We start from the raw sequence: 18,162 nt of genomic DNA, 5'->3' as shown, positions 1-18,162 counted from the left end.
AGGCTAATGTAGTGCCAATCTTTAAAAAAGGGAAGAAGGAGGATCCTGGGAACTACAGGCCAGTCAGCCTCACCTCAGTCCCCGGAAAAATCATGGAGCAGGTCCTCAAAGAATCAATCTTGAAGTACTTGCATGAGAGGAAAGTGATCAGGAACAGCCAGCATGGATTCACCAAGGGAAGGTCATGCCTGACTAATCTAATCGCCTTTTATGATGAGATTACTGGTTCTGTGGATGAAGGGAAAGCAGTGGATGTATTGTTTCTTGACTTTAGCAAAGCTTTTGACACGGTCTCCCACAGTATTCTTGTCAGCAAGTTAAGGAAGTATGGGCTGGATGAATGCACTATAGGGTGGGTAGAAAGCTGGCTAGATTGTCGGGCTCAACGGGTAGTGATCAATGGCTCCATGTCTAGTTGGCAGCCGGTGTCAAGTGGAGTGCCCCAGGGGTCAGTCCTGGGGCCGGTTTTGTTCAATATCTTCATAAATGATCTGGAGGATGGTGTGGATTGCACTCTCAGCAAATTTGCGGATGATACTAAACTGGGAGGAGTGGTAGATACGCTGGAGGGGAGGGATAGGATACAGAAGGACCTAGACAAATTGGAGGATTGGGCCAAAAGAAATCTGATGAGGTTCAATAAGGATAAGTGCAGGGTCCTGCACTTAGGACGGAAGAATCCAAAGCACCGCTACAGACTAGGGACCGAATGGCTAGGCAGCAGTTCTGCGGAAAAGGACCTAGGGGTGACAGTGGACGAGAAGCTGGATATGAGTCAGCAGTGTGCCCTTGTTGCCAAGAAGGCCAATGGCATTTTGGGATGTATAAGTAGGGGCATAGCGAGCAGATCGAGGGACGTGATCGTCCCCCTCTATTCGACATTGGTGAGGCCTCATCTGGAGTACTGTGTCCAGTTTTGGGCCCCACACTACAAGAAGGATGTGGATAAATTGGAGAGAGTCCAGCGAAGGGCAACAAAAATGATTAGGGGTCTAGAACACATGACTTATGAGGAGAGGCTGAGGGAGCTGGGATTGTTTAGCCTGCAGAAGAGAAGAATGAGGGGGGATTTGATAGCTGCTTTCAACTACCTGAAAGGGGGTTCCAAAGAGGATGGCTCTAGACTGTTCTCAATGGTAGCAGATGACAGAACGAGGAGTAATGGCCTCAAGTTGCAGTGGGGGGGGGGTTAGATTGGATATTAGGAAAAACTTTTTCACTAAGAGGGTGGTGAAACACTGGAATGCGTTGCCTAGGGAGGTGGTGGAATCTCCTTCCTTGGAAGTTTTTAAGGTCAGGCTTGACAAAGCCCTGGCTGGGATGTTTTAACTGGGAATTGGTCCTGCTTCGAGCAGGGGGTTGGACTAGATGACCTTCAGGGGTCCCTTCCAACCCTGATATTCTATGATTCTTTGATAATAGAGAGCTCTGTGATCTAACAGAGAGAAGCAGAATGAGATCCACTGGGTAGGAGCTGAGTGGAGACAAATTCACACAGAAAGAAAAGGAGTACTGCCACATACTCCTTTTCTTTTTGCGAATACAGACTAACACGGCTGTTACTCTGAAATTCACACAGGAAATAAGTAGTACATTTATAACAGGGAGGGAAATTAACAGGGAGGAGTCATTGGCCCAGTTCACCTAGGTATGGAGTGGAATCCGCATCACTTGGAGTCTTGGTAGTGCTTAACTAAATTTGGTTCAAAAATTTTAGTTAAAACAGTTTGGCATCAGAAAATGCCATTTTGAGAAAACTGAAACTTTTCATCATATTTTGTTGATTTAGATGAAATTTTGTTAGAAAACAAATTGGGAAGAAATGTTCAGAAAATGTCAAGACATCGTGTTTCAACATTTTCACAAAGTTTCGTTTTTTTGTTTCTAAAGGATATTTTTTTGAAGTTTATTTTATACATATAAAATTAAATAAAAAATGGTCAAATCAAAATAAACCATTGCAAATTTATCAAAATTAATAATTTTGATTGACCCAAACAAAAAAAATCATAAGTTAATTTTGTGAAAATTTTCAGAATTTGTCTTTTTGTCACGATTTGTGACAAAAAAAATGCACAATGTCAAAATTTTTCATGGAACAAAAATCAAGTTTTCCAACCAGCTCTACTTTTAATTCAGCCAAATGCAAGGATCAAAGAATGTAGGTCACTTTTACCAGATGGCGGACGGTATCCTGGAAATCAGTGACTTGGGAAAGAAATCTGTAGATAGATCTGGGGATCTAGGTACTCTCAGCCTGGGTCTCACACTTGCAGATCAGTAGGGTCTGTGCTTAATCTTCTGCTGCTTAGAGGAGTCTTGTTGGTGGGAGCAGGAAGAGTTCCTCGTTGAAGATTGCCCTGTAGGACTGTCTGAGCCTTCTTGTCCTTTGTAAGCCCAGTCCTTCATTCCTTGGAAAGGTAGTCAATTGCTCCTCTCCCCACCCAGCTAGAATAACCTAGAACCTCCCTACCCAACTAGAATGACCTAGAACTCTGCATCATAATTCTAACAAGTAGCCATTTATAATGGAGAAAAACAGGATTCCCATTGCCCCACCATGCTTATACTCTTGCCCCCTTTCACTTGTATATTAATAATTAACAAACAATATTTATAGTGATCTGCTATAATTGAATAAGCCCCCCTCCTTTGTTCATTCTGTGACATCCTAGGTTATCCAAAGGACCCTACTGTGGACTCTGCTGTGATGTTTCAAAGCTCTGTCTTGAACATGCCAGTGCCAGAGGGCAATAATCCAGAAATGGTTCAGCATTATGCCAGTGATTTTGTGAGGATGGCTTTTCCGGGGCAAGATGTTCAGGTTTATGAGGTAAACGGGTTTCTGCAGAAAAGCACTTTTAAACATTATCAGTCTGGATGGTTGGGGTGAGATTACCAACGGTATAGTAGACATATTAGACTTAATGCAGAAAAAATAAAAACCTTACCGCCAGATCCCCAACTGGTGTAAATTGGCCCTGTCTCCATTAGAATCAATGCGAGCAAATCCCCAGCTGGTGTCAATCAGCCACAAAAACATTGGACTCAATGGGCCACATCCCCAGCTAATGCAGAAATTGTCTGATTTCCTTTAAAACATTTCAATTTTTTGTCGATTTTTTTTTCATATCAAAAAGGTCTTGCCTGAGTTTTTTTGGAAAAAAGCTTTTGGTTTTGATTTTTAACAGTCAAAATTTTCTGCCAAAAATAAAATCACTTCCTGTCCAACTGTTCTGTATTTTGATAAATGCACTTTACAGAAACCCTGTATTTGCTCTTAAATTACTGCTAAGTGCTCTCAACTTTAACTGCATTTTAACGTCGTTTTTTTGACTTGGGTTAGAATTAGTGATGATGAAAATTTCATACATCTTTCATTAAACATGGCAGCAACAGAGAACTTAATTCTATGGGTCAATCTCTATTCTTGTAGTTGATGATGAGTAGAAATAATACTTTTTATTTTATCACCAGATTTTGTCTAATGTTCTCGTAACTGGTGCGAAACGGCTCTGCACCTCTTTGGCACATGGTGATGTGGAGTTTTCCCTGATTTGGCTGCACATTGAATATTTCTACCTACAAGAGAATTATCAGCTGTTCATCAATTTAGTAAAGAATGAGGAGACTGTAGCCAATGAGCTGCAGAAAGTTTATAAAGAAGACACAACTAAAATGGTGAGCGAGGTAACCTGAACAGTGTTTCATTGTTGCTCTTTTCAACCTGTAATTGTAAATGGGAATCATCATTGAGAGGGTGTGTTTCTACTGGATCCCACAGGGACTGGTTTTTGGCCCTATGCTATTTAAAATTTTTATTGATGGTCTGGAAGAAAACATAAAATCATCACTGATAAAGTTTTCAGTGAACACAAAGATTGCGGGAATGGTAAATAATGAAGGGAACAGTCACTGATATAGAGCAATCTAGATCGCTTGGTAAGCTCAGTAGAAGAAAACAATATGCATTTTAATATGGCTAAATGTATATGTATGGGAACAAAGATTTTTGGCTACACTTATGGGATGGGGGACTATCACGGGAGGCAATGACTCTGAAAAAGACTGGGGGTCATGGTGGTTAATCAGTTGATCAAGAGCTCCCATTGAGACACTGTGGCCAAAAGGGCTAATGCGATCCTGGGATGCATAAATAGGGAAAACTCCAGTAGGAGTGGGGAGGTTTCATTACCTTTATATTTGGCACTGGGGTGGCTGCTGCTGGAATACTGTGTCCAGTTCTGGTGCCCACAAGTCCAGAGGGATGTTGATAAATTGGAGAGAGTTCAGAGAAGAGCCATGAGAATGATTAATGATTAGAAAACCTGCCTTATGGTGACAGACTCACAGAGCTCAATCTACTTAATTTAAAAAAAGAAAGCTAAGGGGTTAGTTGGTTAAGATTGGACATTTTTCTAAAACATCTGCTGTGGTTCAAACAGGAATGAATTCAGCAAGATCCTATGGCCTGTGTTATGCAGGAGGTCAGACTAGGTGATCACAGTGGTTCCTTCTGGCCTTAGAATCTCTGATTCGAAGAATCTTCCATGTATTTCCCTGCTTCCAATCTCAGAATCTGTAGAGCCATAGGGTTAGAAGGGACCACAAGGGTCATCTAGTCTAGCCCCCTGCCAAGATGCAGGATTTGTTGTGTCTAAATCATCCAAAACAGATGGCTCCAGCTTCCTTTTGAAAGCCTCCAGTGAAGGAGCTTCCACGACCTCCCTAGACAGTTTGTTCCTTTGTCTTGCTGTTCTTACAGTTAGGAAGATTTTCCTGAGGTTTAATCCTAAACTGCCATGCTGTAATTTGAACCCATTGTCTCTCGTTCTGCCTCTTGTTCTGTGACAAGAAAGAACAAATTTTCTCCATATTTTTATAGCAGACTTTCAAGTGTTTGAAGACCACTATCATGTCCCCTCTTAATCTTCTCTTTTCCAAACTAAACATACCCAGTTCCTTCGGCCTTTGTTCGTATGGTTTGCATTCCATCCCACTGATCATCTTTGTCGCTCACCTCTGGATCCTTTCCAGTTTCTCTACATCCTATACACAGAACTCCAGCTGAGGCCTAACCAGCACCGAGGAGAGCGGTACTGTCACCTCCCATGACTTGCATGCTCTGCCTCTGTTAACGCAACCCAGAATTGCATTTGCTTTTTTTTGCAATACCATTGCATTGTTGACTCATGTTGAGGTTGTAATCTATTGTCACTGTGTCTCAGTGGGTCACAGCTGAGAATACCAAATTCAGGACAAACTGCTGAGAAATGGGGCAGACTCACCCCAAACCGGTGGTTATTCTTCCATAAGATGTACCACATCTCTAACAAAAGTAAACTTCTGTCTCACCATACTGGTTAACGAAGTCAGAAATGCAGTCTCCTTAGGTATACCAGTCCTTGTTTCATCACCAAAACACTAGAGGTAATGATGAGTGGTTATTTAAAACCAGTTTCATCAACCAAAGGGTTCTTCTGATCCCAAAGGACCAGTCACATACCCAGGTCAATGTACAGTCAGATCTTACCCAATATTCATGCTGTTGCCAATCCTTTAGTATCTAATAGCTAAAGATTCATTTATAAGGGAAAAGAAAGAGGTGAGAGTTAAAATGATCAAAGGAATCAAATACATTCACACATTGCAAAGTTCTTGTATCAGATTTGAAGCAGTGATGGAATAAACTGCTGGCTTGTTAAGTCTCTGGTGGCATCCAAAAGATTGGAAGGTCCTCAATCCATTGGTTAGAATGCTCCTTTTAATATAAGTCCTTAGTCCAGAGATCAGAGCAGGAAAGAGGAAAATGGAGATATTTCCAGGGCCTTTTATAGCTTCTGCCATGTGGAGGGAAACTCATTGTCCCAAGCAAAGCTCCCAGCATAGTTTGTGGAAAAGTACAGGCACAAGATGGAGTTTAGGGTCACATTGCTCGTCACATGCCCCTGCATGCTTCGATGAGTCATAGCAAGAGCCATTATTCATATTCTGGCTAAAACGTCCCCAGGAAAGCCCATCAGGTGGAGATAAGCTTCTTCAATGACCCATTGTTTTACTAAATGGGCCATCAACTTGAATAGCCCATTCACAACGTGCGTGCTGACTGGATGTAAACTACCTGGTGGTAATTACTATCTAACCTTATTATTATTGAATTATAACATTCAAAAACCAGTCCGAGATCACTTCAGTCTCCCTGGTCACTCGATTACAGACCTAAGAGTTGCAATATTACAACAAAAAAACTTTTCCATTCACGCCTTACATGATATACTTTGTGTAATATTTGTAGCAATTATATAACAGTGGTAGCAACATGGTATACATGGTTATATTTTAACATCACATCCACCACAACTCCCAGATCCTTCTTAGCAGTGCTGCTGCTAAGCCACATGCTTTGTATAATATAATGTCCTTGGCATTAGGAGGTGGTCACTACAGTTTTAAGCCAGCTGGTTTTGTTTGATGCAAGTGCTGTTTACACTGGACCAGGAGCTGCATTATCCAAACCAGTTTTAACCATTCTTTAAAAATGGCTTATACCTGCTATGGACCGGTTCACATTAACAAGCCAAAGCAGATTAAATCCAAGGCAGCCTGAACCAATTTAATACCATGGTGGTTAAAGGCTGGCCCCAACTCTCATTGATGTCAGTGGGAAGATGGATTGATTTCATGGGGAGTTAGATCAGGCTTAAAACTTGATAAGGTGACAAGATCCTCGACTCAGAGCACTTAGGTCCTGAAGGGGAGGGGGAATGATATTCTGTGGCACTGTTACAATCTGCACTGCTTGGGAACAAATGTGGGATTTCTCTCCCTCCTTTCCTTGTTCCTTTGCCTCGGCAGCGGGATGAGTAACACGGTGGCGCAGTAGCTGTGACTGTATCTCGACTCCTGCTCCTGTCTTGCATTTAATGGAGTTATCCCTTTAGCTCAGGTGGTGGGAGTCTTTGCCGCTGATGCCGAATCACCAGAGCTCAGTCCCGGCTGATGAGCACATCTTGCGTGTGCGTGTGTGTGCATGTGTCTATGGGTGTGCCTCTGTGTGTGTGTGTGTATTTATATGTGTGTGGGCAGCCACCAGTCCTTGCTTCGTAACCTGCTCCAGTTCTGTTGCTTCAGGTCTTCAGCGAGCGATACTCCTGCCCTGTTGTTTTCTCTCCTCTTTGCCCCTCACCCCAGAACACAATGGCTAGCTCAGAAACTCACGGGATTTGTTTTTAAATGTCATTTTAGTTTGTAGCTCTTGATGCCGTGAGCGTCATCCTGAAGCAGCTGCAGCCCACAGAGAAGGAGCTTCTGCCATTCAACGCCTGCCTGAGCTGGCTGAAAAGGATCAAGTCCATTAAGCACACTGTGGAGCTGATCACATCGGATGACTACCAGATGAGACTTTACTGTAACAAAGAGGAATTATTGAACAGCGTATTGTAAGTTTTACCCCTTCTCCCAAAAAACTGTGTATTTTAAAGAATGTAAACATTTTTAAAGCCTGTAACAGTCAAAACTTTTCTATGAAAACTTTTTTCCCCCAGACAGAAAGATGGGTTTTCCTTTAAACAATATTTTTTGCAGACAGTGTCAGATTTTCTCAGAATTTTCCAAATGCATGTAGAAAAGCTTGAAAACTAAAAATTTTCCAGCAGTTTTCAGCTGGAAATCAAAAAATGTTTTGATTTTTTTTTAAACCAGAACCTTCAGTTACTGGGGAAAAAATGCGTTTTGTTTTCTCAATGAAAAGTCATAATTTTCCACGGGGTGGGGGAAAACCTTCCATGTTCCACATGGTGAATCAGTGTTTGCTGTGACCCCATTAGTGGCTGGTCTACATAGCAGATAAAAGCCCATTACTTTGCCACTGTGTTACTCTGTGTGACAGACAAGAAAGGCTGAGTCAGCAATCTCTTCCCGGCAGCTCCAATCAAGCAAGGCAGAATGGAGCTGATTAAGCAGGGCTGGCCTAATTTGTGGGTGGGGCAGGGCAGAAAGGCTAATTAAGCCATCAGGCCGAGCCCACAAACAGGCACAGGAAGGAATTGGAAAAGAAGGAAGCAGGCAGTCAGGCGAGAGAGAGATTGCTCTCCTTTGCTTGTTCCGGGAGCTGTATATATTATGAAGATGGTGGGAATTCATTTGCACAACCTGTTGGACCAGCAGAAGGGTCTTTGAGTAGTTTGTAGAACAGAACAGAAGGAGGAGCCAGGAGGTCCTGTTACACTCTGTTAGTTCAAATGGTAAAGGAAACATCCTAGATCCCTTCACTAGTCCTTGATGTCCCCCTTCTGGGCCCTTTGCAGGGATGAAAGTTACAGTACGCAGTGCAAGGGGTGGCTCTGGGACCCCCCAGAAGGGGTGGGCCCTCGGGTGGAAGGGGCAGAGCTGGGGACCAGACTCCTTCAGCCAGCTCTTCAGTGCGGCAGCCAGGAGCCCCGGGTCCTTTTAAATCTCGGGGCCTGGGGCAGTTGCCCCTTTTGCTTCCCCCTGTTGGTGGCCCTGCCCGCCATTCCCCCCCCCATCAGCGACCCTGCTGGTACAGTCCAGCAGCACTGAGGCTGTGTATAGACCGGTACCAGTGGCCACTTCTTACCGGTACGCTGTACCAGCCCATATCGGCCCACTTTCACATCTGGCCCTTTGTGATGCTATTTACATCTGTGCAGACTGCGTGTAAGTGTCTGCTAGATCAGACTTCTCCTCTCACACCACCGGGAATGTTTTACACATGTAAATGATGGGTCAGAGCACCAGTCCATGAAGGATCAGAGCCATCTTGTCACTAAAGATCCAGTATTTTATGTCACCTGGTCACAGCTGGCTGCTTGCTTTGCTGGCACAAATCCTGCCTTTGGAAACTTGCATTTTAATATTGTAGAATTGAATGTATGCATTGGAGAGCGGCTTCCCCAGCTGGGGAAGGAGAATGAAACTGGACCAGGAACAGAGAAGAAGATGCTCAGGGGAATGGAGAGCCTGAGGACAGGAAACTAAAGGAGCTTGGCTTGTTGAGCCTAACACAAGGAAGGCTGTGTGGCGATCGGGATTGCTCACTATAAATACATTGGGAGGCGGAAGGGTGGCTGTAAATGCCAGGGAGGGAGAAGAGCTATTGAAGCTAAATGACAGTGTTGGCACAAGAACAAATGGGGACAAACTGGCCATGGCTGAATTTAGGCTGGAAATAAGAAGAAGGTTTCTAACCATCAGAGGCAGGGAGGCTCTGGAAGAGCCCCCAGTAGGATGAGGGACGGGAGGGGAGCAAACACCCTAACTGGTTTGAAGATGAAGCTTGATAAGTTTATGAACAGGATTATCTGATGGGGTTGCCAGTGATAGCAAAGACTGGATTCCATGGCCCAAGTTGTCCCTTCCAGTTCTACATTCCTATTAAAACCCCAGATATTAGTCCTGCCATGGTCCTTTCTTTAGAGCTTGTTCTATCAACAAATCCACTTAAAAACCTTGGGCCATAATCCCACCAAGCCTTTCCAAGCGTTACACAGACAGCAGAGGAAAGGACAAAGTTTTTTTCCCTTTGATTTCCCCATTGTATCCACTTCCCCTTCCTTTTGTAAACCGCTCTGAGCAGCGGGTAAAGGGTGTCTCTGACTGTAAGCCATCACACCTAGCCTGAGGGGATTGTGAGCCTAAGGACCTGTTTACATGTTCAGTTCCTATCTCCAGGTGGCTGGTTTTGTCCAAAGATGTGGGGAAGAATTATTTTTCCCAGCAGACAAGGCGCAGCTACTCTCAGTGAGGCAATTCTGTCTCTTTTTCAGACACCAGTGGAATTGCACCAACATTGTCTACCTGCTCATCGATCACCTGCTACACGATGAAACCAACATGAACGAGAAGCTGCTAAAGCTCGTTGTGAAGCAGTTTGTCTTCCTCTGGAATGTAGGTGTATAAAATAGCACCCCGCTGCCCCTTTGAAACTGCATGGAACAAGAGGCTACAGCACTAAGGCCCCAGCAGAGTAGGGAAGGAGGATCGCTAGAAGAACTTTTTCATCCAAAACTTTTTTTGGAGAAAAATGCAGATTTGGCAATACCAAAATGCTTCCTGAATTGACGTTGGTTTTGTCAGATTGTTTTGTTAGGCTCTGATACGGATGGGGGAGCAGGCAGATACCAGATACAGTGTTGGTATATAATACTCTAAATAGTTGTATTGATTACAATATAACTCCACACTCACTCCATGTTCACACCCCTTTCATATTACACCAGAGTGTGAAGATTAAAGCAAAGTCCCAATGGCCAGTCAAGGTCTGCTCCAATCATGAGGCATGGGGAGCCTGGCACTACACATCTCTTCTTTATCAGGGCTCTGGATCGATGTCTGATTCCAAATTTCAGATATGTCAGGCAACTATTTATAGACCAGTCCGTCTGTTGCATCATTGGCTCTTTGTCTGTTTAAAGCCTTGTACCAATAACTCCAGGAAGACCGTTCCTGGCAAGCCTCCATAATACAGGACATTCCATTTCCTCCTATGGACATGACACAGTTGTTTTGCGCAGACAATCCTTGACCACTCATAACCTTAAATCCTCGCTTCAGTTGCCAAAACGCAACTCACGTACTCATGTCAAGCACACTGCATTTATACGAGGCCGAAATGGCTTATAGCGGTTTATAACATATACTACTTTATATCTCAATAGTTTCAGTCAGAAAAAAAACTACAAAGAAAAAAATCAGGGGAAAAAAATCAAAACATTTCCATTTTTTGGTTCAAAATGACTTTTCCATTTCAAAAGTTCCTTTAATTTTAGTTTTTAATACTATTTTAAAAAATTAAAAATGGTTGGAATCAAAACAATGTTTCGGCTTTCTCCAAAATGTTTTGTTCGATACTAAACAAATTTGACATGAAGCTAGTTCCTCCCCCCCTCCATTTTTTTTGGAATTGTGAGTGAACCAAAAAATCCATTATTCACCCAGCTCTAGAGAGGATTCCTGTCCTCAGAGGTTTCAACCACCCCCATCCTTCACCCACATGAGACATGGTGTCCCCACAAGAGATCAGGAGGTAGCCTGCAGGTGGCCCAAGCTGCACTGATTCTGCACAGCTCCCCTACATACCGTCTCCTGCCCCTGTTACACAGTGATACTACACCCGGGCCCCCTGCAATCCTCAGCCCAGAATTAGAGCCTTACACAGGACAGAAAATCTGTTTGGCAAAAGGATACAGAGATTTGGAAATTTGGCTTAATTCCCAATTGGAACAAAAACTGAAAATTTCTAAATTTCCACAAAGTAAAATTAGTTTTGGGTTGATTGAAATGTTTTGATTCTTAATATTTTGGTATTAGACTATACAAAATATATGGGTATTGTAGTGTAAAATATAATTTCCGTGTTTCAGAGTTTTGGTTTTCCGACAAAAAACAAGTTTTTGCAGGAACACAGACAACATCCATTAAAGCTTTTGTTAGTCAATAACCCAGTTTTCCATCAACAACATGCTTTGACCAGCCTTTCTCAGCTGGTGTGCCCAGCAATGGAGACGTGTGTGTAACATCAGGCACTCAAGTTTTCAAAATTTGGCCCCAGGTGTTTTTGAAAACCTTTGTAACCTTAATTCAGCCCCCCTGTGCTTCTGCATTATGATACAGTCTTTAATTACATGATCACGTGCCATGTGTTCTGTCAGACTCCTGGCTCATTCAGTGCACAGGATGAACAGTGAATGAGGGATAATGTTTAAGGCTCTGGGCTGGGACTCAGGAGACTTGGGATCTAATCTGGGCTCTGCCCCAGACTTCCTATGTGATGTTGTACAAGACTATCAGAATGCATGCCCTAAAGGGGCAGAGTTAAGGTTGAATGGGCAACCTTGATGCTGGCATATCCTAACTTTTGAGTGCTTGCTTTTGCAAATGTAACTTTTTTAACACTTCTTTTGTCACTTAGAATGTAATGACATTCACTGTGCTTTATTTTCTGTAGTTACTGTACAAAATTGAAGACCATAAACCAGCAAAGATTTTTGAAGTTGTGACAAAAGTGCTGAAGAGATGCAGCAACAATGCTGCTACTGTCTACCTTGTGTAAGTCGAGCAAACAAGCAAAAAAGACCATTGTGGGTAAATTTTCAGCAAGAGCATTTTTAGCAGACAATGTGTCTATTAATTACGCTTGCAAGTTAGTTTATTTCCTGACAATATTTTTATTTCCATGTACCATGTAACTCAGCGTTCAGTGCTGTACCCACACATATGGAAAACATTTTGCATTATGTACCATAGGTCTGAACGATTCCCCCTCCCCTGAGCACCCCCTTGCGGCTGGGCACCTTCATACCAGGACTAATGTCCCACTTCTCCTCTCGGGCCCCTTAGGCCTCCCCAACAGACTCTCTTGCCTCAAAAAATACTCCTCCTTCAGGCCAACTTATTACAAAAAACTACTGCAAAGAACCCAGAACAAGAGTCCCAAAACATTGTCCATTTATAACCCGCAGCACCTATAGTCCTTAAAATCACAAGACAGCAGCAGGACATACCACTCTCTGGCATCTTCCACCACACCACAGCTCTTTGTCAGTCCTCTCCTGTCCTTCTCCCAGGAAAACCACCCCAGCCCTTCCAGCTGGAGTACAACCCTGCTCTTCCCAGTGGCAATACCTACCCCCACTCCCCCAGCCTCTCTGCTGGGAGATCATCCTCACCAGGGGAGCATCCATCACTCCTCCTATTACGCTAACTTTTTCCAGTTCTTCTAGGTGGTGATGTCAGCAGGTAATCCCTTCTGCTGCTCCCCTTGCCTTCAATCCTTTCTGGCCCTGGCTCTCTGGCTTGGGGAGGTCAGCCAAGGAACCCTTCTGCTGCTTCTCTGCCTTCAGCCTTTCCCCAGGAACCTCCTGCAACCTCCTTCAGGGACTTCCTCCCTCTCTGATTCTCCCTGATCCTATATATCCCCAGGTGCTGTTCTGCGTTTTAATTGGTTAAACTGAAAGCACCTGTTCTGGCAGAGGGGAGCAGGACCTGCTTTATTGAAAGAAGCCAGCCACCCTGTGCAATCGGACTTATATATATTGCCATGGAGCTTGGGCCCAGCTATGCAAGGCTTTATTATTATTTATTTATTAACTCTGTAAGGCACAAGGCAGCGGAGAATCAGACCCCGTGAATTGCATCTTGCTTTCGTGGTGTCTTTCAGGAAGGGCGTGAACGAGTGCAAAAGCTGCCAGAACGAGATCACTGACCCAGCTGAGCTGCCCTGTGGTCACATTTTCTGCACACAGTGCATCCGGGAGTGGAACATCAGGCAGTGCAAGATCTGCAAGGAGAGCGTCCCCAAGGATTATATGCCCACCGCCTCCCAGATCACCAGGTACTGCACAGTTGCCTGACTCTGTGATTTGGGACACTTGTTTAGCAGTAATATTCCTGCTAATCTCTGTTACTGACAGCGTGGCCAGAACGGTTGCTTTTCTTCCACACCCCTCCACTACGTTTCTTTGAGCTCTTAGAAAAATGGGCTGCTCCCTCTCCAAGACTGGTACCAGACATAGCTCCTTGTTCTGCTGAAGGATTTCCCAAGATAGGTCTGTCCGAAAACAATGACTTTAATGGGACTTCGTGCATGCAGGGTCTGCACACGCTGATCCCTTTTCAGGACTGGGGGCCTGGGATTGTAAATATCTGAAGTTGCAGATTACAAAAGGGGGCTCTGGTGGCACAAAGGGGACTGAAAGCGGGTGCATCTCCCCGCATAGAGCTGATGGAGAGTAGCATTTTCCAATGTGGCTTTAGGATTTAGGAACCTAGATCCCATTAAAAATCATGCTTTTGAAAATGGTATCTGTGCATAGGCACTGACTTTGTGGGTGCTCTGGGGCTCAAGCACCCCCAGAAAAAAAATTGGGGGTGCTCAGTACCCACGGGGCTGGGCATTGATCAGCTGTGCGGTGGCCCCTGGGGCTGGCCATGGCTTCAGTGGCTCCCGCCACTTGCTCCTTTTCACCCTCAACTCTCCTCACTCACCCTTAAGGCAGGAGGGGGCAGAAAGGACCAAGCAGCAGGCAAGAGGTGCTCAGGAGTGGGGGCAGAGAGGAGTGAGTGGTGGGCAGGTGGGTGGAGCCTTGGGGCGGGGGCGGAGAGGAGTGAGCAGGGGGGGCCTTGGGGGAGGGGGTGAAGAGGAGCGAGCGGCAGCAGGGTTGAGGGGGAGCCTCGGGGGCAGAGGCAGAAAAGAGAGAGTGGGAGGCACTCAGGGGGCAGGAAGAGGCAGAGTAGGGGCGGGGCCTCAGGAGGGGCAGAGTAGGGGAGGAGCCTTGGGGGAGGGACAGACAGGGGGTGGGGCACCCAGCGTGGGGGTGGGGCACCTACTGTCAAAAACAAAAGTCAGCACCTGTGTATCTGTGGCCAGTTCTGTGTCAAGCCTGGCCTTGCAGCTGGTGCAGAGGCCATGTATGGCGGACAGGCGGCTGGCTGCAGAACATCCAGCCCTTAGACTCATAGCCAGCTGATCCGTTCACAGGCAGCCCTAAGCTATGGTGGTCCCAGGTTCAGAAACCTGCAAGTGACCCCTCTGTGCTCCCCATCTTACCTTCACCCAGCACGCGTTGGAGGTTTGAGCCCAGGGCTCCAGTGTCAGGGGTCAGCTTCTTCTGATTTTAGGTAATTATTTTTAGATACATTTTTAGGAACCATAAATGATTTTTTAAGCATTTTTCTGGAATTGTGTCATTATGGCAGCTGTCATCAGGTAGGGCTGTTACACACACTGTTTTTTCACAGCATGCGAGCAGGTTTCAATTCTAGGGAAGACAATGTGTGTTGTTATTTTGCGATAATGCAGAGTTTTGGGTAGGGAGAGTTGTGTGAGCAGCAGGAGAATTTGCTGTCTGCCTTGGGCTCTTGTTTAGAATGGACTGTCTCCCTGGGGACTGGGTGATTAGCTTTGGGCTGACATTCCTGGGAGAAGGGCTGAAATGTGTGATAGAATTTGGCAACATTAACTCCCAGTGAATAAAGTTGTTTTGCCCGGAATGTGGAATAATTCATGTCGGACAGAATTATTATTGACTTTACAGGATCAAGTCTATCCTCAGTACACACTCAAGTCCTCTTAACTTAGCAAGAGTAGTGGAGCTATGTGCATGTTTCAGCACAGAGAGATTTGAAGATTCATAGATTTTTAAGGCCAGAAGGGACCATTAGGTCATGAGGCCAGAGAATCTCACCCAGTGATGTCTACATCATGCACATAACTTTGGCTTGAGCTACAGCAGATCTTTTAGAAACATATTCAGTCTTGATTTAAAGATTTCAGATGATGGCAAAACCACCACTTCCCTTGGTAACTTGTTCCAATGGTTAAACATCCTCAAGGTTACAATTTTTGCCTTTGTTCCAGTCTCAATATATGTAACTTCAGCTTCCAGCCATTCTCATTTTGTTTGCTACCTTATATATTAAAATAGTGACATTTAAAAAAAAATAATCTTTTTCTCGCCCTAGGGAGGCAGTTGCAAATCACAACAAATTCAGGAGGAAGTGCAACTCCTTCTTTGTGGAGTTTGTCAGTAGTTACTGTTTTGGGGACAAAATCCCTCCATCTGCAGAGATCATCGAACAACTGATTAAGTTCGTGGCTTGCAAACCTTCTAACCCAGAACATCAAGAGGTTAGAAAGGGTGAGTGATGTGTGTAACACAGAAACGGCTCGATCCTGCCAATCCCAGTTGTTCAGATATCCCGAGTCAGGCCCCAAAACTCATGACAGTGACTTTAAAATCATGAGATAAAAACCCAAACAATAAATACGAGGTTTTTTTATTTGCCTTCTGGTGTTGGAGCTTTTAGGGCAATTCACACCAGCTGGGGGTCTGACCCTTTGACTCCAGTGTAGCTGTGGGGGGTTCACACCAGTGAGGGATCTGGTCTTGTGCTCAGAAAAAAAAAAAAAAGTAATCCATTCTACTCTTTGGTTTCAGTGTACAAACCAACGAGTGACTTGTCGCCCTTTGAAGAATGCATGGATCCGAGTCCTACTGTCAAGTCCTCCCTTTTGAAAATGCTGCTTCGGTGCAGGTTGGTTCTAGTTCTTCCAGTGGCTATATTAACTGTGTTTCACTCACAGATCCACGTTGGGTATATTCAGTTTTATAACTTATGTTCATTTCCTCCTAGACTAGACGATGTGAAGGAACACCTGGAAGGGTATCTCTCCAGGATGGAGGAAGTATTATCATTAAATCAAAGCAGTCGCAATGATTTCTATTTCATGGTAGTGTGCTGCTTTGAGGTGAGTCCCATGAAGAGTCTGTGGAGAAATGTAGACATTTTATTACATCCATAATAACTATGTTAAAAGAATAGTTAAGGTTGCAAAGTCAAGTACTCCAATGTTAGGAAATGCTAAAATTAAGGTTACCTGTGCAGTCTTCACTTTTGCTCTGGCATATGCTTTACAATACAGTCTGCAGTTACATAACCAGATACTATTTTTTCCACAGAATGCCTGCCTCAATCAGTATATGAAGTTACTCAATATTTATTTATGTATTTGTATTTTTGTAGCGCCTAGGAGTACTAGTCATGGGCCATTTACCCCGCATTGTACCAGATGCTGTACAAACTTGTGTGCCCCCGCCTTATTCTCTGCACACCACCCAGACCCTGCGCCGAATTCAGAAGTATTAATTCTACGGTGCTCTCGCTAGAGTATCAGAGTGCCTCACAAACGTTAATGAATTCATCTTCACAATGCCCGTGTGAGGATAGGTGATATTATTATGCCCATTTTACAGCTGTTGCACTGAGACACAGAGAGATTACTGCCAAATTGTCAGACGTCTCCACTAATTTTGGGTGCCCGATTTGAGATCCCCAGGGCTGACAAGCAGAGTACTTAGAATTTTTATAGCATTTTATGTGTTCATAGCACAGCTCCCATTGACCTCAGTTGCAGCTGTGAATACTCAGCACTTGTACAAGTCAGACCCAGGTATTTCACGTTGGGCACCCAGAAATGGAGAAACATACAATTAATGGCCAGTTCTCCCATTTTCAGAAATAACTTTGGTACTTAGGAGCCTAAATCTCACTGACTTTATGAGACTTAGGGGAAAATTTCAGCAGTGCCTAAGTCACTTAGGAGTCTAAGTCTCATAGATGTTCAGTGACTTTTGGCTCCTAAATCACGTTGGCACTTTGGAAAATTTTACCCTTAGGCTTGCAGAGAGGGGCAAAAGATGTGGGGGGATAGAAACCAGGGTGGGGAGAAGTGGACGGGGGAGAGACAGGAGCTCTTACCCCCAGGCTGTTATTTTTAATCAGTGGCATTGTTTCAAAATGACCAGAACAATTTTATTTTTTGTAGCCTTTAAAGTTAATGTCTGCTGTGTGGTGCGGGGAGAAGGGAAAAGTTGAGTCACTAAAAAAAACCTGCCCAACCAACTGCATCCCCTTTACCACAGGGGTACTGTCTGTTCACTACTGTACATTTTTAAAAATTCTCTCTCTTGAACAGGATTTTATGTATTCCTCCTTTCAAGAAGATGCCAGCCAGAATTCAGAGCACTTGTTCTCCACTGCAGATCTGTCTGCTCCCAGCTCTGCCACTCTCACCAACATTGAAAACCTGCAGTTCATTGCTAAGCTCCGACTCGCCATCGGTAACGTTGCAGCTGTGCTTGGCAGAGAGCTGCCAAGTGGTAAGTGGAGTTTCTAACCGTTTTCCAGTTGTGCTGGACATCAGGGAAGATTGGTTAGAGAATCGTTCAGCTCCGTGGATGTTGTTTGCTTTAAGGGTTGTGTTTGTCCAGAGTAATTTCCAGAGCTGATCAAAACATTTTCAGCTGAACAGTTTTCCATTGGAAAACGCTGTCCCATCCGAACTGAAATGTGTTGTGGGAATGCGTCGATTTTGATGAAATTTTTAACAGAAAAGTTTTGAAACATTTTGCAATTGAAATGAAGCATTTTATTTGATTTTTGTCGTTTTCATTCAGTTTCATTTTGATTTTTACTTTTTGTTTTAACTTTATCATTTCAGTTCAATTTTCTCATTTTGACTTTCATATATTATGTATGACGTGATCAAACTGAAATGTTTTGACATTATCAAACGTTTCATTTCAATAAGGTTGTTTCTATGTGAAACCCTTCTGCCTGTTGGAATTGGCAGCAACAAGGGCC

General features: G+C 44.1%; 1 protein-coding gene across 1 annotated transcript in view; it reads left to right on the top strand.

The window, feature by feature from the left end:
* The window catches only part of LOC144267066 (E3 ubiquitin-protein ligase rnf213-alpha-like), a 174,163-nt gene that overhangs the window by 117,625 nt on the left and 38,376 nt on the right, over positions 1-18,162 (top strand). Inside the window, exons 46-55 of the mRNA XM_077820731.1 lie at positions 2,676-2,833; positions 3,478-3,681; positions 7,246-7,439; positions 9,786-9,906; positions 11,966-12,066; positions 13,178-13,351; positions 15,481-15,656; positions 15,957-16,053; positions 16,153-16,267; positions 17,495-17,678. Coding sequence (XP_077676857.1) covers positions 2,676-2,833; positions 3,478-3,681; positions 7,246-7,439; positions 9,786-9,906; positions 11,966-12,066; positions 13,178-13,351; positions 15,481-15,656; positions 15,957-16,053; positions 16,153-16,267; positions 17,495-17,678 — 1,524 coding nt within the window. The remainder of the gene's footprint in view (positions 1-2,675; positions 2,834-3,477; positions 3,682-7,245; positions 7,440-9,785; positions 9,907-11,965; positions 12,067-13,177; positions 13,352-15,480; positions 15,657-15,956; positions 16,054-16,152; positions 16,268-17,494; positions 17,679-18,162) is intronic.

This window comes from Eretmochelys imbricata, chromosome 6, assembly GCF_965152235.1.
Source record: "Eretmochelys imbricata isolate rEreImb1 chromosome 6, rEreImb1.hap1, whole genome shotgun sequence".
Taxonomy (NCBI): Eukaryota; Metazoa; Chordata; order Testudines; family Cheloniidae; genus Eretmochelys; species Eretmochelys imbricata.
Note: the sequence above shows the minus strand (reverse complement) of the source record. Positions and strands in the feature narration are given on the sequence as shown.